Genomic DNA, 21,961 nt, shown 5'->3' on the forward strand with positions numbered 1-21,961 from the left:
CTGGGGGGGTCAGCTCAGGAGGAGGAAAGGCAGAACTACGGGCAGGGCTTGGGGCCTGGCCTAAGGCAGGGGGTCGCTGCCTGGAGCGCCTTCATGCCGGCTGCCCGGCCACTCAAGGACATCCTGGGCCACAGGCGTCCCAGCCCCCGCCAAGGAACAGCCCCACCCCTCTCGGAGTGCCCACCTGGGCTGGGCAGCGTGAAGAAAGATGTCAGGAGGGACACCTCCCTGTCCCCCCACCTGGCCGGCTCAGGGCACAGGCCGGCAGGGTCTCTGGCCAGTGGTCCTGCCTTGGAGACTCACAGTCTGAAGCCCAGCCCTGGCGCCCTCTCCAGACCAGAGGGGTACCAGGCGAAGAAGATGGGCCTCCGGCCCGAGTGCTGGGGCCCTGAGGCTGGGGGCACCTAGCAGGCGCAGGTCTGCCCTCCCCGGGGCTCCGCAGGCAGCTCGGCCTGCCTGCAGAACCTCAAAGCGTCAAGGTGCGCCCTCCTGCCACCCCCGCGAGGGAAAGGCTCGCGGCCCCACCCGTGCGCCCACCGGCGCCCCGGCTCTCCGGGTGGGGTTTGCGCAGGGAGACGGCGAGTGTGGTGGGGGCCCTGTCCCGGGAGCCTCGGGGGGCGGGCCATCCGCGTGCCCCCGCCCCTGCCCAGGGCCAGCCCGCGCGAGGTGACTAACCTGCCGCTCAGGTTCCTCCCCGTGCCCCGCCCCGGCCCCTCCGTGCGTCCCTCCCTCCTTCCGAGCCAGGCACCGACAGACGGGCAGGCGGACGCGGGGACGAAGGGACCAGCGGACGGACGGCCAGGAGCGGGGCTGCGAGAAGAGCAGGTGAGCGCCCCGACCCCGCTCGGCGCCCGCACCCGCTCAGCGCCGGAGCGGCGGACGGTCCCCGGGCCTCGGTTTCCCCAGGTGGCCGCACGACGCGGGGCTCCGCCTGGGTCTACAGGCCGGGCTGGGGCGCGCGGGGCATTGGCGAGAGGGGCCGCGCCGGGCCCGCGGGCTTTCCCTGGGCTGGCGGCCAGGAGCGGGGCCTGCGGCCTGGCCTGCCCCGTCTGGTCCTGGGGCGGCGCCGTGAGCTGGGGATGTTTGTAAGCCAGTGACTTCTGAGTCAGACAGCCCCTCCCAACCTTGGGCTCAGTAGGAGGAAGCCCCTCCTCCAGTGAAGAAGGTGTTGAGGGGGTTCTCCTGCCCCTCAAAGGCCCCGGACCCTGCCCCCCAACCCCGATGCCGGGCAGGCTGGGGGCTCCTTTGGGGCCGGCTTCCTGGCTGTGGGAGCTGGGGAGTGAGCCCCAGTCCAGGGTCAGGCCCTGGGTCAAGTCTGGGGTGTGGGAGGTGGAGGGTGGGGGAGCTGGGGCCCCGCGGCGCGGCCCATGTGCCTCCAGTCTGGGTTGCGCTGGCCTGGCCTGGGCAGCCCCTGTGTCTCGGGCGTCTGCCATGGCAGGGGAGGTCGTTGGGCAGGGCTCCCGGGCTTCTGAAGTGCCCACTGACCACCTGTGTCCCTGCCCTGATGTAGTCAGCCCCAGCTCTGCTGGGAGGCAGGGCCTGGCGGGGGACTCCTCCGCCTTCGCCTTCGCTAGGGCAGCCTGACCCCGGGACCCCCTACTCCGCTCCAGCTTTGCCCGTGGCAGCAGCGGCTCCCGCCCCGCCCAGCAGTGCCCGCAGCGTCCAGACCTGGGCGCAGCCCAACTGGAGGGGCTCCCCCGTCCCAGGGCCCCACCTGGCTCCCTGGCCTCAAGCTGACTCCTCCCCAAGGTCACTCTTCTCGGAGCTGGAATTTGAACTTGGAGCTGGTCCCTCCGCCCTCCCTGCCCTGCTCGGGCCTCCTCCCCTCCAGGCCTGACCCGGCACAACATGCGGTCGTCCCTATGCACCCGGAAAATGGCCACAGTGAAACCGAAGTGCAGCCCGTGGCCCTCAGGGCCAGTGCTGGCCCCACCCCAGCCGGCTGAAACCCGTGCTCCCCACTCCCGCCCCATAGGCGGCCCCTCCCCCAGCTGCTCCCCAACCCAGATGCCAGCACCTGGAGTCACCTTCCTGGCTGGCTCTGAGCCCCCCACCCCGCCCCAGGGAGTCAGAGAACAACCCAGGTGTCCGCCCACAGGCCTAGGTTTCACCCGGGGGGGGTGTGTGTGTGTGTATTGGACACACGTGCCCAGCACCCTCAGCTCAGCCCTCCAGGAATCCCACTAATCAAACACTCCGGTTCACCTACTGAGGCCAGAAGCATTCCGGACATTCTCCACAGGCAGATGGACAGAGGAATCTGGCCAAGTCCAGACCCTGGGGACGCGGAGGGGTGACCTGAAGCCCCCAGTCCCTCAACCCTCTTGGGAGCTTCTCTGTAGGTAGAACCTGGAAAGTCCAGGCAAAAAGTCCTAGGCAGTCCCTACGCTGGATGCCAGCACCGCTGGCTTGTGGCCCGACCCTGCAGGCCCCTAACACTAAAGCCGCAGATGGATGGCGTCGCCGGTGCCGTCTGCTGGGTGCAGGTGTGGGCCCCGGTGTCCCCACGGAGCACGGAACCCCACAGGGCACGTCATCCTGGCCCAGGGGTGCCAGGCTGTGCTTGGCGCCCAGGGGGTGGCTCTGTGTCCCTGCGGCCCTGCCTCCCTCCCCAGGCTCTCGCCTCAGCCTCTGCTGCCTTCCGCCCTCGTCTGGCTCTGACTGCCTCAGGGCCTTTAAACTTACTATTCTCTCTGTTTGGAAGGCGCCTGCTTCCCCCGAGGCCCCTGGAGAGCCCCAGGACATATTCCTCAAAACTCCCCCAGACAGCCTCTGGAGGTGGGGCGCCCCTGTTGGCACGCCCCGGAGGTCCCTGTGGAGGACCGAGGGTCTGCGGAGCGATGGGGGTGCAGTGAGCCCCAGCCAGGACGTGGAGCAGGACTGGGCCTGCTGTGTGCAGAAGGCTGGGCCTGCTCCCTGAGGGCCACCTCCCCAGGCACCCTGGGGAGTCTGGCCAGGCCCTGGCCTGGGGGGCGGGGAGGAGGAGGCCGGGCCCTGCGTGGGAGCGGCAGGGCCCTGGCCGGGTCTGGCCGAGGGGTTCGCTTGATTCCCCTGTCCACTCGGGTGTGGGCCGGGCACCAAACCCTGGACTCCGGCCACACTGAGGTCTGCCCTCTTCCCGCCAGCCACCGTCGAGGACGCCATGAGCCAATCAGGGTCCGTGAGCTGTTGTCCGGGTGCCGCCAAGTGAGCTCCCGCCCCACCCGCCCACCCCTCAACACCCCCACCCGCCCAGCCGTCCCAATGGGGGTGTGTGGCGTGGCCCCACCCTCACCAGCCCCTCCTCTGCAGCGGCAGCCTGGGCCGGTCTGACGGTGTGCCCAAGATGAGTGCCAAGGACCTGTTTGGTGAGTGAGGTTTGACAACAGGAGGCTGGGGACAGCTCAGCGGGGAGAGTCTCCCCACTGCCCTCCCCAGGGCTGTGCCAGGCCCCCACAGGGGAAGGCAGAACAGCCTGGGCCCCCAGAGGAGGCCCCTGGGCCCAAACCAGCCAACAGGTGCTCAGGCCCCGCCCCCAAACTCTGGCCACAGAACAGCCCTCCCCCAGTGGGTCAGTAAGGGGAGAGGCCTTAGGAATAATTCAGGGAGCATCAATATTGATTCTCTGCGCTCCTCTCTGCCACCCGATCCTCCGGATGGGGGGTTCTGGGGCTCCTGCTGGGCTGAGTGCCAGGTGTCTACTCCCAGAGGGCGGGGCCCGGCCGGCCCCCTCGCCCAGCTCCGACCTCCCTCAGTCACACAGGCCCTGGAAAGCAAGGAGCCCCGGGAGGGGCAGCAAGATGGTCTCTGGCAGCCCTTGGAGTCGGGGCAAGGCCTGGACCAGACCCCTCCCCAGGCAGATGGGCCCGGGGCCTACGCGGGGAGAGGCTGAGCCTCCTACACCCGCTCCAGGGCAGATCTGGGCACAGCCGTGCCTTCACCTCGCTGAGCTGGGGGTCCCTCCTGCGGACGGAGGGAGCCCCGGGTTCAGCAAGGAGAGGCCGCCCCCCATTCCGTGCGCCCACGTCCATCCTGGAGGTCGTGAGGGGCCCATAGGCAGCCTGCGCTCTGGCCTCCCCTCGGCCCTACCTGGGTCCTGCCTGTGGGGCCGAGTGACGGTGTCTCCTGTTCAGAGCAGAGGAAGAAGTACTCCAACTCCAACGTCGTCATGAACGAGACCTCCCAGTACCACGTCCAGGTGAGCCCCAACCCCCCGAGACCTCCCAGTACCACGTCCAAGTGAGCCCCGACCCCCCGAGACCGCCCAGTACCACGTCCAGGTGAGCCCCGACCCCCCGAGACCTCCCAGTACCACGTCCAGGTGAGCCCCGACCCCCCGAGACCTCCCAGTACCACGTCCAGGTGAGCCCCGACCCCCCGAGACCGCCCAGTACCACGTCCAGGTGAGCCCCGACCCCCTGAGACCTCCCAGTACCACGTCCAGGTGAGCCCCCCACCCCCACGAGACCTCCCAGTACCACGTCCAGGTGAGCCCCCCACCCCCACGAGACCTCCCAGTACCACGTCCAGGTGAGCCCCCCGACCCCACAGGGCGCGCCTGTGCTCTGTGTAGGGAAGCGGAGGCCGGCCCGGGGAGGCGTGGTCCCGCAGCAGGCCGTGTCTGAGCTCCCCGCAGGTGGGGAGCCCCACTCTCGTCTGGGGAGCTCCCTGTGTGAGGGCGCAGGAGCCCTGCGGCTGTGTCAGGGAGGGGGGACGCCCGGGGTGACACAGGCAGGTGAGGATGGACTCTGGGTGCCCCCGCAGCCCTCAGACAGAGGGCCCAGTGGGGAGGAAGCTGTCCTCCTGGCCCCACAGCAGAGGCTGGAGCAGGAGGGCGGAGCCGTCAGACTCCAGACTCGCTTCTGAGCTCCTTCTGGGGGCCTTGACAGCAACTCCCACGGAGCCGGGAAAGATGGACGACCGAACTCTAGGCCAGCTGACAGCTCAGGAGACCTTTGCTCCCGGGTCAGTTTTAATTCACACTTAGAACCCAGGAAACATGTTTTTTAAATGACCTTCCTGTTCCTGGCAGCTGGCAAGTTCCTGGTTCCTGGTCACTGTCCCAACCTGCAGGACAAGAGGGCTGGGAAAGGATGAGAAGGGAGGAAGTGGGGGGGCCTGGAGCAGAAAGGTGAGGGTGGGGTCCTGGAGCAGGAAGGTGGGGGGACCCCATAGCAGGAAGGTGGGGGGTCCTGGAGCAGGAAGGTGGGGGGTCCTGGAGCAGGAAGGTGGGAGCAGGAAGGTGGGGGGTCCAGGAGCAGGAAGGTGGGGGGTCCAGGAGCAGGAAGGTGGGAGCAGGAAGGTGGGGGGACCTGGAGCAGAAAGGTGGGGGGACCTGGTGCAGGAAGGTGGGGGACCTGGTGCAGGAAGGTGGGGGTCCTGGAGCAGAAAGTTGGGTGAACCCTGGACCAGGAAGGTGGGGGGTCCTGGTGCAGGAAGGTGGGGGGACCCCATAGCAGGAAGGTGGGGGGGCCTGGAGCAGGAAGGTGAGGGTGGGGTCCTGGAGCAGGAAGGTGGGGGGACCCCATAGCAGGAAGGTGGGGGGTCCTGGTGCAGGAAGATGGGGGGTCCTGGAGCAGGAAGGTGGGAGCAGGAAGGTGGGGGGACCTGGTGCAGGAAGGTGGGGGGTCCTGGAGCAGAAAGGTGAGGGTGGGGTCCTGGAGCAGGAAGGTGGGGGGACCCCATAGCAGGAAGGTGGGGGGTCCTGGAGCAGGAAGGTGGGAGCAGGAAGGTGGGGGGTCCTGGAGCAGGAAGGTGGGGGGTCCAGGAGCAGGAAGGTGGGGGGACCTGGTGCAGGAAGGTGGGGGTCCTGGAGCAGAAAGTTGGGTGAACCCTGGACCAGGAAGGTGGGGGGTCCTGGTGCAGGAAGGTGGGGGAACCCCATGGCAGGAAGGTGGGGGGTCCTGGAGCAGGAAGGTGGGGGGACACTGGAGCAGGAAGGTGGGGGACCCCCATAGCAGGAAGGTGGGGGATCCTGGTGCAGGAAGGTGGGGGGACCCCATGGCAGGAAGGTGGAGGGTCCTGGTGTAGGAAGGTAGGGGGACCCCCTGGCAGGAAGGTGGGGGCACCTGGTGCAGGAAGGTGGGGTGGGGACCCCATGGCAGGAAGGTGGGGGGACCTGGAGCAGGAAGGTAAATACTTTCCTCCCCATAGAACCCTCCATGCCCAGGCAGCCACGGGAGTCACTGCTTTCTGAGCCTCAGCCTTCTTGTCTAAAGAGCGGGTCCACTGAGCCAAGGGGGTCCTGGGGCTTTTGCCCAGGGTCGTGCTGTGATCAGCCCCTCATGCCAGCCTGCGCAGGAGGCCTCTGTTCAGCCAGCTTGCGCCTGCTGCTGGCTCAGCACCCAGGGCAGCCCTCCACAGAGGAACTTTGCCCTCCTGGTGAGGAGCCACCTGGTCACTGGGGCCTCCCAGCGCTTCTCCTAGATTTTAGTCCAAACTAGCCTGTGAAGGACCCCGGCTCGGGGCACCTCTCCTGCCCACCCAGCAGCCAGCAGGGCTGAGGAAATGAGCGATCTGTGGCCCCGCCGGCATTCCCTGATGGCTCAGAAGTGAAAGAGTCTGCCTGGAGGAGATGCGGGTCTGTGGGTTCCATCCCTGGGTCAGGAAGGTCCCCTGGAGAAGGAAATGTCAACCCGCTTTGGAAAATCCCACGGACAGAGGAGCCTAGGGGGCTGTAGTCCATGGGGTTGCAGAGTCAGTCTCGACTTAGTGACTAAACCACCACCCAGACGAGGAAACTGAAGCCGAGAGAGAGAGAGAAAGAGAGGTGGCAACAAGATCAGACCGACCGTGGCAATGGGAGGGGGTGCCCGAGGCTTGTGGATTTGTTTCTTTATTCCAAACACACCATGTGGAGAAGGAAATGGCAACCCACTCCAGTGTCCTTGCCTGGAGAATCCCAGGGACGGGGGAGTCTGGTGGGCTGCCATCTATGGGGTCGCACAGAGTCGGGCACGACTGAAGCGACTTAGCAGCAGCAGCAGCGACACACTGTGACGTGGACCTCGGGGGCTGGAGTGTGAGGCTCTGCAGCAGTGCGCTCAGGACACCGGATGGCTCTGTCCTTCGTGGTTGCAGCCGCCCGTGCCCCAGTTTTCGGCAGCACTGCTCTGCCCCCCATTCCTGCAGTTGCGCGTTTTTGAGAATCCTGGAAAACTGAACTCGTAGAGTTTACAACCATCTTTGCTCTTCTGCTTGGTAAACTCATTTCAAAGATGCTGTGTGTACGAAAGAGTTCTCCAGGTCCAAAGCCCCGCCTGGCCCCTGGACCCTTCGTGGGGTGCTGCCTGTGTCCACGTCAGATGTATAGGTTTCTTATTGAGCAGTGGTGGGTCCTTCGCATTCAGCTAAAGGTGTATGGATAAGAAATACCTCCTCCGAGTCTGGCTTGTCAACGCATATGCATTAACTGTGTTGAAGCGGGTAGAAACGCTTAATTTTGATGACTTCCAGTCACATCCATCTTTTTCTTTAATGGTTAGGTGGTTTTGGGGAGCTTGAGAAGTCTTATTTGCTTCGGTCATCACTTGACCCAAGGCTCTGAAAACGTCTTGCATTTTCTTCTAGACACTTTGTAGTTTGTGTGTGTGCTAAGTTGCTTCAGTGATGTCCAACTCTTTGTGACCCCACGGACTGAGATCTTCCCGACTCAGGGATCAAGCCCACACCTCTCGCGTCTCCTGCATTGGCAGGCGGACTCTTCACCACCAGCGCCACGTGGAAAGTCCCACTTTGTGGTCTAGGCTGTTACATTTAGGTCTGTGTTGCTGTCCAGTCTCCAAGTCTGGTCTGACTCTTCGAGACCCCAGGGACTGCAGCACGCCAGGCTTCCCTGTCCCTCTCCATCTCCCGGAGTTTACCCAAGATCATACCCATGGCATTGGTGATGCCATCCAGCCATCTCACCCTCTGTCGTCCCCTTCTCCTCCTGCCCACAATCTTCCCCAGCATCAGGGTCTTTTCCACTGAGTCAGTTCTTCCCATCAGGTGGCCAAAGGATTGGAGCTTCAGCTTCAGTGTCAGTCCTTCCAATGAGTATTCAGGGTTGATTTCCTTTAAGATTGACTGGTTTGCTCTCCTTGCTGTCCAGGGGACTCTCAAGAGTCTTCTGCAGCACCACAGTTTGAAAGCATCAATTCTTAGGCGCTCGGCCTTCTTTATGGCCCTGCTCTCACATCTGTACTTGACTACTAGGAAGACCACAGCCTCGACCACACAGACATCGGCAAAATGACGCCTCTGTTTCTAACACACTGTCTAGGTTTGTCGTAGCTTTCTCGCCAAGGAGCAAGCATCTTCCAACTTCATGACTGCGGTCACCATCTGCAGTGATTTCAGAGCCCACGAAGAGGGCTTCTGTCACCGCGTCCACCTTTTAGAGCTATAATCCCCTTCACATTCATTTTTTGGTTTGAGACCCAAGGCTAACCTTCCCTGTAGGGAAGTGCAGTCACAACAAAGCCCTTCTTCCTCCCTCACCATCACTTTGGTGCCTTCGTCAAAGAGTGACTGTTTGGGTCTGGATGGGCCTGTTCCTGGATTCTCTGTGGTTCATACAATTCTACCTCTTTCTGGCTTATTCACCGTCTTGAAATCAGGCAGTTTTGTTCTTTTTCTTTAAGGTTTTCTTGACTATTCTAAGTTCTTCGGGCTTGCATTGACATTTTAGAATCAAGTTGTCCATTTTTACCCCTCCCCCCAGAAGCCTGCTGGAATCTTGATTTGCACTGGGTCGAGTCTGAGGATCAGTTTAGGGAGACTTCGCTCTGCGTCTTTCCCACCCATAAACAGGGCACCTCTTCACTCACCAGGTCTTCTCTAATCTCTCTCAGGCCTTTTTTGTGATTTTTTTTACTGCAGAGGTCTCACAGCTCTTTGTTAAAATATTCCTTGGGTGTTTGATTTTTTTATGCTGTTATAAATTCTATCATTTTTTAATTTAATTTTCCAGTTGTCTTGCACCATTTGTTTTGCACAGCTGAATTTTGTAAAGTGATTGACACCCTGAGTCTTCGCTGAATTCATTCGTTTCAGGAATTGCTTGTAGATTCCTTGGATCTTTCGTGAGTCGTCTTGTCTGAAAATGCAGTACTTAGTTTCTTAATTTTAACCACTTCGTCTTTCTTACATTATTGCTCTTGCTAGAACCATCAGGATACTGCTCAATAATAATGATTGTGGGCATCCTTGCCTGTGTCCCATCTAGAAGGAAGTGTTCAGAACTCCCTGTTTCATCAGCTGCCTGTCTCTGTAGACGCCCTTTACAAGAACGGCAAAGTACCTTTCCATTCTTTCGTTTGCTGAGAGTTTTTATCATGAAAGTTGTTGAATTTCGTCAAGTGCTTCCTCAGTTGGGATGTCCCTACTATCCTGTTAACGTACGAGTCTTGCTGGGTTTTGGGGTTTTTGGCTGCGTTGGGTCTGCTGCGCTGCACACGGGCTTCCTCTCGTTGCGGGGCACGCGCTAAGGCACTCGGGTTCAGTAGTGGGGGCACATGGGCTTCCTTGCCCCTCGGTATGTGGGATCTTCCTGGAACAGGGATGGAACCTGTGTCCCCTGCTTTGGCACGCAGGTTCTTAACTACCAGACCACCAGGAAAGTCCTGAATCACTGTTTTTTTAAAATGTTGCACCAGCCTTGCATTTCTAGGATAAATTTCACTTACTAATGGTTTATTATCCTTCTTATGTGTTGGCAAGACTAATTTGCTAGTATTTTGTTGAGGACTGTTTGCGCTAATATTTATTAGAGCATCGGTCTGCAGCTTTCTCTTCTTGCAAAGCCCTGGGTAGGCTTTGGTATCAGAATTTTGTCGGCCTTATGATGAGTGGAGTGGTGTTGCTGCCCCTCTCGTCTTCAGAAACGGTTAATGGAAGGTTGGGACTCCTTCACGCATTTGCTGGGGTTCACTTGTGAGGCCCTGAATATAGGGTTTTCGTTCTGGCACGGTTTCTTTTATTATGAATTCACTTCTATGCCTGTACGGTCTCTGGTTACGCCCCCTCCTTCCTTCTGGTTATTGATCATTTGTGTTTTCTCTGTTTTTTCTTGATCAGTCTCGCTAAGGGTTTATCAATTTCATCAACCCTTTCAGAACCACCTTGGGCTTTGTGGGTTTTTCCGTCTGTTTTACTAGTTTGTTGGTTTCTGCTCTTAATTTTCTTCTTCCCACTTGCTCTGGTCTCCTTTTTTAGCGTTTATTTCCACGGCTATGATTCCCTCCTTCCCACTTGCTCTGGTTTCTTTTATTTCCGCGGCTGTGAGAGGCCTTAGCTACAGCACGTGGGGTCTTCCGTCTTCACTGAATCTGGTTCCCTGACCAGGGACTGAACACCTGCCCCTGCAGAGTCTGAGCCAGGGCAGTCCCACGAGGTTCCATGTGGTTGCCATTTTCTAGTTTCCTAAGAAGAATGCGCAGACCATTGAAACCGCCCTTCTTCTTTTCTGATGTCCACTTACAGCCATAATGTTCCCCGAGGGACTCCTTCAGCGGTCTCCTGCAAGTTTTGATGTGCTTGTTTTGACTATTCAGCTCAGAACATTTTCTTTTCTAATTTTACTTTATTAGAGTATAGCTGATTTACAATGTTGTGTTAGTTTCAGATGTACAGCAGTGTTTCAGCTATACAGATAACCCTCCTTTTTCAGATTCTTTACCCATGTAGGTTATTACAGAACACTGCAGATAGTTCCCTGTGCCACACAGTAGGCCCTTGTTGGTTACCTGTTTTATATACGGCAGTGTGTTAATCCCAGGCTCTTAATTTCTCTCTCCCCCACTTTCCCTCTGGTAACCATAGCTTGTTTCTGAAATCTGTGAGTCTGTTTCTGTTTTGTGAGTAAGTTCGTCTGTATCGTATTTTAAAATTAGATTCCACATACGAGTGACGTGTGTCAGTCACCCAGTCACGTCCGACTCTTCGAGACCCCACGAACCGTAGCCCACCAGGCTCCTCAGTCCGTGGGATTCTCCAGGCAGGAACACTGGAGTGTGTCGCCATGCCCTTCGCCAGAGGATCTTCCCAACCCAGGGATTGAACCCTGGTCTCCTCCGCAGGCAGATTCTTTACCACTTGAGCTACAGGGAAGCCCTGTATGAGTGACACCATCTGATATTTGTCTGACTTACTTCACTGACTGTGATAATCTCTAAACCTCTCCACCTTGATGCAACTTGGAATATTTTCCACTTTTCCTTGTGACTTCTTCGACCCAGGGGTTGTTTAGATCTTTCTGCTTTTTAAGCATTTAACAGTGTGAGCATTTATAGGTAGGAACTCGCTCTGGCGCTGCTGTTGCCGCACCCCTAAGTTTGGGATTATTTTGTGTCTGTTCTCCTTTGTTACTAGGTATTTCATTTTCCTGGTGATTTCCTTTCACTCACTTGTCATTTGGAAGTGTGTGTTTCTACAGGTGTGGACCCAGAGTAATTTAGAAAGATGTTGCTCAATTTCCGGTTAGTAGGTTTTGCAGTAAAGAGTCTGGTATTGATTGCTAAATTAACCCTACTGTGTCAGAGGACACAGGCTGTGTCTTCAGGGGATTGGAAAGACGGGCGGTATGCTTGGTATGCTTTGCAGACAGACTGGCTGCCTGACAGTCACTGCATGTTTCTGCTCCCTCTCCAACCTGCCCGTGGACCTGTAGCCCAGCCTCTGAGTTGTGCGGGGAGTGGCCTCGTCCCTTCACATGTGCAGGTTGCCTGGGTGGAAACATAAGAGGGAAGCCCCTGGCCCGGCCCAGTGTCACCAACTCCTCCCGGAGCGGCCAGGCGAGGCCCCCTTTTTCCACATCTTAACCAGCCAGCGTTACCCACCAGAGCAACAGAATGCGGGAAACTCATTCTTAGAGGAATATTCTCATGAGGCTTCAATCTGCAATTCTGGTATCGAACGAGTCTGCACAGAATTGTCTTCTTTTGGTTTTTGGCTGCACCGTGTGGCTGGTGGGATCTAAGTCCCCAGACCGGCTGTCAGAGCTCAGAGTCCTGGCCAGTGGCCTGCCAGGGAGGTCCCTGGTGTATAATTTTCTATGCTGAAAGGTTACTCCGTGTCCGTTTTCCTGTAGACTCTCTTTTCATACCTTTTGTCGATTTTTCAATCGGGCTGTTAATCTTTTATACTTACTTGCTTATTCTTTCATCATTTATTCATTCACTGTTGGTGCCCTTAATTATTAAACAAAATAGAGCGCTTAACAAAGTGAGAACTATCGTAATACAGATCAGTCTTTTTCTACTTTAAGAAAATTAGTCTGCATCAAGTCTGTTATAGCTATTATTTTGTGTTTTCTCATTTTTTTAAAACTTTGTGTGTGGTATTTTTTTTCACAAGCAGAATTTTTTTTAGGTCAGATTTATGGTTTTATCTTTTTGTTTCCTTTTTTATTTCTTGTGGCCGTGCTGCCTGGCATGTGGGATCCTAGCTCCCCAACCAGGGATTGAACCCGAAGCCCCTGCAGCGGCAGCACAGCCTTAGCCACAGGACCCCCAGGGAAGTCCTGATCTTCCGAGTATCTGGGTTTTCTTCCTGGCTTAGCAAAGTCCCCCAGGGGAGAAGCCTTCCTGAGGTCATGCAAAGTCCCCCTTCATGCATCCACGTTCTGTGGCTAAGCCTTGCCTACTTAAGAGTTTATGTCAGTATTTACCCAGCTGTCTCAACAAAGGTTGGCACAGACACTCGGGGGCTCCTGGGAGGACAAGGCGCCCGAGCCAGGCTTCCAGAGAGAGGAGGGGGTGGGCAGGGCTAGCCGGCCGGGGGCCCCTGTGGGCTGCTCACTCCCTCCCTACACATTCACTGGGGGCCTGCCATGGGCCCGGCCCTGTCACAGGGGAGACAGCAGGCAGGCGGCAGAGAAGCGCGTGGTACCCCACATCGGATGACGATAAACCAAAGGGCAGGTCAGGGACGTGGTGACAGGGAGCCTGTGGCTGGGCAGTCAGGGAGGAAAGCGCCCCAGGAGCGTCTGGAAGGAAGAGGGAGTTGGGAGCAGCCGGGTGGGCAGAGACAGCAGGGGCGGAGGCCCCGCCTGGCTGCAGGGGACCAGGGGCGCTGCGTCCCCCAGCCACGGGCAGACGAGGCTGGGCAGGGGGGTGGGGTGTGTGCAGGGCTGCTAAGGGTTCACCGGGGCCTGTCTGTGGCCCCGAGAGACAGCCCCAAGGTGGGGCTTTGTCTCCTCAGAGCTCCAGGGCAGGGCTGTTCCCCTCAGACCCCCAGGCACAGCCCCTTGGCCCTTGACTCCAGGAGGGCTGCGCCCAGGGTGACACCCTGCCCACCCACCCAGCACCTGGCTACGTTCATCATGGACAAGAGCGAGGCCATCACGTCGGTGGAAGACGCCATCCGGAAGCTGGTGCAGCTGAGCTCCAAGGAGAAAATCTGGACACAGGAGATGCTGCTGCAGGTCGACGGCCAGTCGCTGCGGCTGCTGGATATGGAGTCGCAGGTGCCTCGGCGGGAGGAGGGCGCGGGCTGGTCCTGCCAGGCGGGCGGAGGCCGCGACCCAGGCGTGCTGGGCCTGTCCATGGGACCTGAAGGCGGAGGGCAGAGGGCAGGAGGACCCGCCGGGGCTGGAGTCAGGGGAGCCACGCCCCACAGGCCCACGCCCCCCTCGCCAGAGCCCTCCGGGGCTGGACCGAGGCGGGCGCGCGGTGTGGACCTTGCCGTGCCGGCCCCTTCTGGGCCGTGTCTGGCGTGAAGGCCACAGGCCAGGCCAGTCAGCCCGTGTCCGTGGCGCCCCCTCCCTGAGCCCACCCCCGGGAGCCGCTCCCAGCCTCCTGTCCCCCAGGAGGAGCTGGAGAACTTCCCTCTGCCCAGCGTGCGGCACAGCCAGACGGTGCTCAACCAGCTGCGCTACCCGTCCGTGCTGCTGCTCGTGTGCCAGGACTCGGACCAGAGCAAGCCCGACGTCCACTTCTTCCACTGCGACGAGGTGGAGGTGAGGCGGGCGGCCGTGGGCTCGGGGGGCGCGCGTCCCTCCGGAGAGCCGGCCTGACGCCCGCCGCCCCCACCCCGCAGGCGGAGCTCGTGCACGAGGACATCGAGAGCGCGCTGGCGGACTGCCGCCTGGGGAAGAAGATGCGGCCGCAGACCCTCAAGTAGGGGGCTCGGAGGGGCCGGGGCGGCGGGCCAGGGCCGGGGGCTGCCCCGGGCTGAGCCGCCCCTCGTCCGCCTCAGGGGCCACCTGGAGAAGATCCGGCAGCGGCTGTCGATCCTGCCCGCGGCCCCGGGCCCGGCCCCCATCCCCTTCCAGCGCTTCGGCGGGGACTCCCCTTCCACCAAGAACCGAGTGGGCCTGCCGACGCCGCTGGGAGAGCTAGGTGGGCCCCGCGGGGCGCGGCTGGGGGCGGCAGCAGAGGTGGGCGGCGGGCCGGTCAGCCGCAGCTGTGCTCCGTGCAGGCCTCCGCCGCCGCGAGTCGCTGGAGGAGGAGCCGCGGGCCGCGCTGGCGCAGAGGATCGAGAAGGAGACGGTGGGTCTCGCGCGGGGCGCCCCAGGCACTCCGGGCCCCTCGAGCAGCCCTCCAGCCACCCCCTCCCCCGGCCCGGGGGCCAAGAGGCAGCAAGTGGGGGTGTCCCTGCGGCGGGTCGGGCCGCCTGAGGCTGACCCCTGCCCTACTCTGACCCCAGCAAATCCTCAACTGCGCCCTGGACGACATTGAGTGGTTCGTGGCGCGGCTGCAGAAGGCGGCGGAGGCCTTCAAGCAGCTGAATCAGCGCAAGAAGGGAAAGAAGAAGGGGAAGAAGGGGCCGGCAGGTGCGGGGCGGGGGCGGGGCGGGGGGCAGAGTGACCCCTGAGCAGGGAAGGTGCGGCCGAGCTGGTGGGCAGCCTCAGGCTGAGGCCAGACCCGCCGGGCACGGCGACAGCGGGCCAGCCAGGCTAACGTCCGGCCCCCATCCAGAGGGCGTCCTCACGCTACGGGCGCGGCCCCCCTCGGAGGCTGAGTTTGTGGACTGTTTCCAGAAGACTAAGCTGGCCTTCAACCTGCTGGTGAGGGCAAGGACGCCCCGTCCCGCTGAGCTGACGTGGGGGATGGGGTCCCGCTTGTCCGCGGTGCCACCTGCCCCCACATCCGTGTGCCCGCTCCCCTCCCCCACCGTGTGCCCGCTCCCCTCCCCCAGGCCAAGCTGCAGAAGCACATCGAGAATCCCAGTGCGGCTGAGCTGGTGCACTTCCTCTTCGGACCTCTGGACCTGGTGCCTGGGGCTGGGGGAAGCGGGAACCTGGGGGCTTGTCGGTGACTGGGAGAAGCAGGTGCCCACGTTGGGCAGTTGGCTGGGGCTGGCATCCACGGTCAGAGCTGCGGACACAGTGGGCCAGCCTGTGGTGCTGCCCGGGGTAGAGGGGTTGGGAGATGGGGGGAGGGATGGGGGAGGGGGAAGCGGCCAGCAGTCCCCTCTGACCCCGGCTGTGCCCCCCAGATCGTCAGCACTTGTGGTGGCCCAAACATCGCTCGCTCTGTGTCCAGGCCCCTGCTGTCCCGCGACGCTGTGGGGTTCCTGCGTGGCCACCTGGTCCCCAAGGAGATGGCCCTGTGGGAATCCCTGGGGGAGACCTGGACACGCCCCCGGTAGGGCAGCCGCTCGGGGCACACGAGGATGGGGTCCTGCGGTTGGGTGGGCCGGGGGTCCTGAGTGGGGTTGGCTCTGTCAGCGGGCGCAGCTCACCCCAGGCCCTTCCACCCCAGCTCCGAGTGGCCACGGGAGCCGCAGGCACCCCCCTACGTGCCCAGGTTCCACAGTGGCTGGGAGCCGCCCCTGGACGTGCTGCAGGAGGCCCCCTGGGAGGTGGAGGGGCTGGCAGCTCCCGACGACAACGAGGTCAGAGCTGCTGCAGCCCTGCTGACCCCACTTCCGCCCCCACCCTCACTGCCCGCCCTCCTGGCCCAGCCCCTGCCGCACACCAAACCTAGGCGCTTGCTTCCCCACAGCCGGCTCCAGTGAGCCGACCGTCCTTTAGAAACTCCCCGAAGCACGGCCTGGTCCTGGAGCCCACGCCCCCAGGAGACGTCCTCCCCCAGGCCAGCTCCCAGCACACTCCCAGGTGAGCTCCTCTCAGGGTGAGGCGGGGCGCCGCTCACCCCTCCAGTCACCGATGCTCTGCTGTGGGCGGCACCACCGGCTCAGTGGGCTTGAGTCTGAGCAGACGGGGGGAAATAGCGGAGGGCAGGGAAGCCCGGCGTGCTGCAGTTCACAGCGGATGGACGCCTGCGGCGGGTTCGCTGCCGCCAGATGGCGGCCAGAGGCTGGTACCCGACCGCCAGCGCTTTCCGCACGGGAGCAGCGCCCCCTTTCAACTGTGTTGTGTGCGACTGAGAGAACGCTGAAAGCACCCATGAATCCACCGCCTAATATGACATCTTTTTTCGGTCTCCACGTTTATGCTTTAGAAACATGTAGATAGGTACTAAACCCCTGGACTTAAGTGGTCTCCCCGATGCCAGTCACCAGGTCGGGGCTGATTTAGACCCAGCCTCAGGGCCCAAGGAGAAGGCTTAGGGTCCCCATGGGGACAGCCTCCCTCCCCGCCCCCCCCTCCCCCCGCCATACGCATTTCCATGGACCACATCCCCCAGCCCCAGGGCCTAGGGGAGTCCCCGTCCTTCCTCCCCTCCCCTCCTCTCCTCTGTTCTTGGTCCTGGTCTGGACTTGTGTGGGGAGCACCTTACCTCCCGGACCCCAGGATTCAGTCTCAGGAAGGGAGGAGCTGGAATCCATGTTTTAGACAAGTGTGCCCCTCCTTCCGCCCCACATCAGCAGCCTGATGCCCCTGGTGCCTGGCCTAGGGTCACCTTTAAGAAACGTTTTCATCCTTTGATCTCCAGCCTCCAGCTGCTCCACCCGAGCCCATCCTGACACACCCCCAGCCAGGGCCCCAGGAGCCACCCCAGCCCCACTCCCCACGTCCCGGGGTCCTGAGCCCACACCTGTGTGAGCAGTGCCCTTGTGCCCTAGCAGCAGGCTGGCCAGGAGGGATGGCCCACACGGGTGGCAGGCACAGGCCTGCTCCTTGCAGGGGCTGGGACACCCCGTGCGGTGCGTGTCCACACGCTGTCTGCAGCACCAGAGGGGCTGTGGCTCTGAAAGCTTCTGCCCGGCCCCTGATGGTCAGCTGACGCTGGGTCCCCTGGGGGCTGGACCTGGAGACCCCTGAGGGGGCCTGTGCTGGGGCGGGCCTTGCTGTGCCCACAGGCCCCCGCGTGCCACCCGCCTCTGCAGCCCCCCCACGCAGGGGGCCCCAGACGCAACGGGGCTGTCACAGTTTCCATCCCAGCTGACAGCCGCAGCCTCTGCGCCGCAGACAGGAGGCAGCCACACACCTGGGAAGCTGTGCCCGGCCCGGTGCCAGGCCGAGGAGAGACCCCAGCCCAGTGCGGGGCCTCAGTCCTTCCTGTCCCACAGAGGCTACGAGTCTGCGCCAGCCATGGCCAAGTACGTCAAGGTCCTCTATGATTTCACGGCCCGCAACGCCAACGAGCTGTCAGTGCTCAGGGACGAGGTCCTGGAGGTGAGTGGGGGCTGGGGGGGCTTCCCAGAAAAGGCGTCTGCCTGACCCCGGGGCTCCACTCTGGGTCCTCAGCCTGGCACCCCCAGCACAGCCTGGCTAATCCCCCTTGGGGATCTCAGAGGGGTGTCAAGGGCCCCTGAGCTGGGCAGGACTCTCCCTGTGGGGGGTGAAGAACCCCCCAACCCATCAGGGCCTTGTCATTCACTTCCATCCGGGAGCCCCCTCAAGGCACTTCCCATGTTTCGTGCCAGTCCTGAATCCAGGCCACCCACTAAAAAGTGGAGCGGCTTGGGGGCGGGGGTGATCTATATCCGCAGTCAGGCTAGAGGCTCGGGACCCCCCAGGGGGAGTGGGAAGAGGGTGGGAGGCCGGGGGGCCAGGGGTGCTGGCCAGGATGTGACCATCATCACGGGACTGGGCGTGGGCCGGCTCAGAGGGGACTGCAGAGCCCTCTCTGGCCCGTTGGTAAAGAGGGGCTCCCCCTGGCGGTCCCCGGTGCTTGCGGGGGTGGGGGGGTGGGGCCCGGGTGATGGCGGGATGCCGGGCCTGCAGGTGCTGGAGGACGGCCACCAGTGGCGGAAGCTTCGGAATCGCAGCGGCCAGGCAGGCTACGTGCCTGGCAACATCCTGGCAGAGGCCCGGCTGGAGGACGCCCCCCAGGAACAGGTGAGGGGAGGTCTGCCCTGTCCCGCTATGGGTCGGCGGGGGCGGGGCGAGGTCGCGAAAGACCCAGCCCGGACCCCTCCCTGTGGGGACTCATGAAAGCTCGCGGGTCTGGGCCGAGGCTGGGGAGGTGTGGGCCCGAGCAGGTCCTGGGGGTGGGGGTAGGAACGGGGAGCGGAGGGAGAGGCCTGGGGAGGGACGCCGAGCTGACCTGCCGGCGCCGCCACCCCGTGCTCTGGCCCCCTCCTCCTGCAGGGAGTGAAATACTGGGGTCCTGCCAGCCCAACCCACAAGCTGCCCCCCAGCTTCGCAGGAAACAAAGACGGTGAGGGATGGGGACCCTGGGCCCCAGCGCCCCGCAGCCCGTCCGGGGAGGGGCGGGCGGGGGGAGCCGTCGGCCGCGGCGGCGCGGGTCTGAGCCGCCCGGCGCCCGCAGAGCGAATGCAGCACATGGACGAGGTCAACGACGAGCTGGCGAAGAAGATCAGCAACATCCGGGCGCAGCCGGCGCGGCCCTTCCGGGTGGAGCGCAGCCAGCCGGCGGCCCCGCCGCTCAGCCACGCGTCCGGGCCCCGCGAGGTCCGCGCCTGGCTGGAAGCCAAGGCCTTCAGCGCGCGGTGAGCAGGGGCGGGGCGCGGGCGCGGGCGCGGGCGCGGGGGCCGCGCCGGGCAGCCCGGCCTCGGCCGCGCTCACGCTGGCGCTCGCTCCGTAGGGTCGTGGAGCACCTGGGCGTCCTGACCGGCCCGCAGCTCTTCTCTCTCAACAAGGACGAGCTGCGGAAGGTGTGCGGGGAGGAGGGCGCCCGCGTGTACAGCCAGCTCACCGTGCAGAAGGCCTTCCTGGAGGTGAGCCCGCCCGCCCCGCGGCGCCGGGACGGCGGCCGGCGGGACCCTGACCGACGCCCCGCTCTCCCCCAGAAGCAGCAGGGCGGGTCGGAGCTGGAGGAGCTCATGAGCAAGTTCCATTCCAAGACCCAGAGGCGCGCGGAGGACAGTTAGGCCTGCAGCTGGGGACGCGCCCCGCGGCTGGAGTGTTAGTTTTGTTCGCGGACGTGTTTCGGACCCTGGACTCAGATGGACAGTCGCGCTGGCTGGGGTCCCTGGGGTGTGACCTCGGGCCCGGCGCTGCCCCCGCGCACGCCCCCCAGGCCGCCCCCACACTCTCCTCAGCCAAACTTGCTGCCAGGCGGTGCCAGCCCCTCCTCCGCCTGCCCCCTGATTCCGGAGCGCCGCCCATACCCCCCCCCCCGCTCCCCCGCTCCCCCGCTCCCGAGGCCGCAGGAACCCCCAGAGCCGTCAGGGACCTTTCCTCAGGCCGGCTGCGGGGCGGAGGGCAGCAGACCTCAGCCACCCTGCTGCCCTTGGCTCTGAGCTGGCCAGGTTGGTGCCCCTTGCGGGCCAAGGCCGCCTCAGCACCCACCCAGTGCGCTGCTCTCCTGGGGGGGCCTGGGGGGCTCCCCCCAGGAGTGGGGTGCCTGTGGCACTCCTTCACCGCCTGGAGGATTGAGGACGGACTGAACCCCATTCACCCGAGGACTGGCCCTGGGCACCCCTCAACCCCCCACGCCTGTCCCCAGCGCCCCCCCACGCCTGTCCCCAGCGCCCCCCCACGCCTGTCCCCAGCGCCCCCCCACGCCTGTCCCCAGAGCCACCCCCATGCCTGTCCCCAGCGCCCCGGCCCCGCACGCCTGTTCCCAGCCCTCCGCGGAGCTCAGGCGCTCCGAGCTTCCTCTGACCAGGTCTTAGGCCTGCTGCCCTGGCCTGCTGTGCGGCGGGAGGTGAGTCTCGGAGCCCCGGACTGCGGTCACACCCTGAGGAGGAGAGGTGACCAAGTCTCAGGATCCACGCCATTAAACCCCTTCAGTCTCCCAGCAGCCCTGTGTCTGTGTCCTGGAGGTGTGCTGGGGTCGCTGTGGGTTCTGGAGCCCCCGCTGGGATTGCACATTTGGAAGAATTGCTGGGCAGAGGCAGGCAGTGGCCAGGCGGGGCTGGGGACGTTCCCGTGAGGCTTCTCACCCCTCCACACCCGAGGGAGAGGGCCCAGAGGACACCCCTGAGATCTGTGGCTGTGTGCCCACTGCAGAGCCGTGGCTCTCCCAGCCTCGAGGTCCTGTCCGGAAGGCCGGATGGGAGGGGTGGGAGCAGGTCTGTCAAACCTCCAGCAGGGAGGGGGCATGAGTCATGAGGTCAAGATCGAAACTAGACTCGCAGGGTGAGCCCCAAGCCACGGGAGGGGCCCCAGAGAGGACGTGGGGCCTGCGGGGCGGGGCAGGCAGCCGGTGCAGGGACTGGGGACCCTGAAGGCAGGGGTCAGGGGCACACAGGCACCTGGGCGGCTGGCCAGACCACAGCAGGCCCACCCTCGGCGCCGGCCTGTGGCTCCCTCTGCTGGCTGCTCTGTGCATTGCGAGCCAGCAGACCAGGAGGGAGCAGGCAGCGCCTGCTACCGGGCCCTGCACCCCTAAAGCCGGGGAGGACCCCCCGGGGCTCCAGGGTCTCTGCCTGGTGGGCGACCACAGGTCGCTTGGACACAGAGGCTGGTTGTGCCTTTCAGGGTGGGAGATGGCGGGAGTAGGGGGCTGTCCCCTGCCAGGCTGGGCCTCAGAAGCCCTGTGAAGCTCGGTCAAGGGCAGCTGGAGGTGTCTGGGGCCTTCTGGGCAACACCAAGACTTGACTACCACGGAACCCTCCTCCTCACTCCAGCTCCAGGCCTCGAGAGGAGGGTGTTTGCTCCCATGCCTAGGCAGGATCTCACAAACAAGGAGCTCGAGAGGAAAGGGGGAGAATTGGGCATCCACCCTCCCATCAAAAAGCACACCCCCGCTGGGCCAGGACTGCCAGCCCCCCTGCTTGGCTGGGACCCTCCCCAAGCAGGCCTGAGCACCTCAGCCCCCTGGCTCCCGGGGTGGCCTCTGCTGGCCCAGGGGTGCCCACATTAGACCTGAAGGTTAGAGGGACAGCTCCCAGCGCACCCTCTGTCCCCACCCAGCCAGGCGCTGTCATCAGCTGGATGGTCTGGACTTTGGGGACCCTGCCTCTGGGCTGGGTCATTTGTTTCTTGGAACCTATACCTGCCTCCTTGCCCAGCCTCCCTCCTCCCCCCACAGGCCGCCTCCTGCCACGGCCCCCTCTGGCCCACCCTGCCTCTTGGGCAGCCTGAGGGGAGCCCACTCCCCCAGCTCCCAGGCCCCCTTCCTGACCAGGAGCTGCTGGTTCTGAGCCACCCCCACCCCAGGGGTCTGCTCAGGTTGCAGGGCTCCCTGACCCCCCAGGACAGACACGTGCAGGGCCCAAGTCCCTCAGCTACTGGGGTCCCTGCAAGGAGTCCCTGTGCTTCCTACCCCAGGGCGTCACTCTGCAGGGCTTCCAGGTTAGGGGGTAACTGAGCACTTCCCTCCCTGGGGCCTGGTGATCTCAGGGCCCCAGAAGCAGGCACAGACAAGGCACAGAGGGTCAGGGCCCCTGCCTGGAGCCCCACAGAGGGGCAGAGCCTGGGAGGCCCCCAGCCTGCACGGGTCATGCAGGCAGAGGTGGGGTCTGATGGCACAGCCTGGGGCAGAGGGTGGGGGCCACGGAGGTCTGACCGCGGGCAGAGCAGGCCGTCTCGCCCAGCGCCCGCCCAGTGCCCAGCTGTGCCGCCCACGGACGTCCCCACCAACAAGGCCGGCTCTGTGCTGTGGACAGGCTGTCTTTGTGGCCGCCTTCCCACCCGCGGCCTCTGGTTCCCCCCGTCCCCCCAGCGGGGCCCAATGCCATTTTGGGTGGAGATTCTTCTTTTCCATTTCTTTCTGACTTTTTCAAAATATTTGACTCA

The 21,961-nt window shown here is 63.0% G+C and overlaps 1 protein-coding gene across 5 annotated transcripts; it reads left to right on the forward strand.

The window, feature by feature from the left end:
• Positions 1-720: 720 nt before the first annotated feature.
• EPS8L2 (EPS8 signaling adaptor L2) lies at positions 721-20,002 on the forward strand. Of its 5 annotated transcripts, none has more exons than XM_068976216.1 (21): positions 721-825; positions 3,126-3,186; positions 3,292-3,347; positions 4,113-4,177; positions 13,265-13,426; positions 13,769-13,918; positions 13,999-14,078; positions 14,158-14,300; positions 14,380-14,450; positions 14,608-14,734; positions 14,880-14,968; positions 15,100-15,174; positions 15,400-15,548; positions 15,666-15,798; positions 15,909-16,021; positions 17,380-17,485; positions 18,038-18,151; positions 18,404-18,473; positions 18,585-18,765; positions 18,861-18,993; positions 19,066-20,002. In XM_068976216.1, the coding sequence occupies exons 2-21, from the start codon at positions 3,143-3,145 to the stop codon at positions 19,144-19,146; spliced, it is 2,142 nt and encodes a 713-aa protein (XP_068832317.1). In that variant the 5' UTR covers positions 721-825; positions 3,126-3,142; the 3' UTR covers positions 19,147-20,002. The 5 variants fall into 5 exon arrangements, with proteins under 5 accessions (XP_068832317.1, XP_068832318.1, XP_068832320.1 ...); XM_068976217.1 differs by having other exon boundaries at positions 15,100-15,144; XM_068976219.1 differs by lacking the exon at positions 721-825 and having other exon boundaries at positions 3,177-3,186; positions 4,118-4,177.
• Positions 20,003-21,961: the final 1,959 nt, after the last annotated feature.

Source organism: Capricornis sumatraensis, chromosome 8 (genome assembly GCF_032405125.1).
Source record: "Capricornis sumatraensis isolate serow.1 chromosome 8, serow.2, whole genome shotgun sequence".
In the NCBI taxonomy this organism is placed as follows: domain Eukaryota; kingdom Metazoa; phylum Chordata; class Mammalia; order Artiodactyla; family Bovidae; genus Capricornis; species Capricornis sumatraensis.

Bases quoted from the DNA above. Each gene is read 5' to 3' on its own strand.
- EPS8L2 (XM_068976216.1), top strand. From the start codon at position 3,143: ATGAGCCAATCAGGGTCCGTGAGCTGTTGTCCGGGTGCCGCCAA. The intron at 4,178-13,264 runs GTGAGCCCCAAC...CCACCCACCCAG, and splicing joins CCTCCCAGTACCACGTCCAG to CACCTGGCTACGTTCATCAT. The intron at 18,474-18,584 runs GTGAGGGATGGG...CGGCGCCCGCAG, and splicing joins CTTCGCAGGAAACAAAGACG to AGCGAATGCAGCACATGGAC.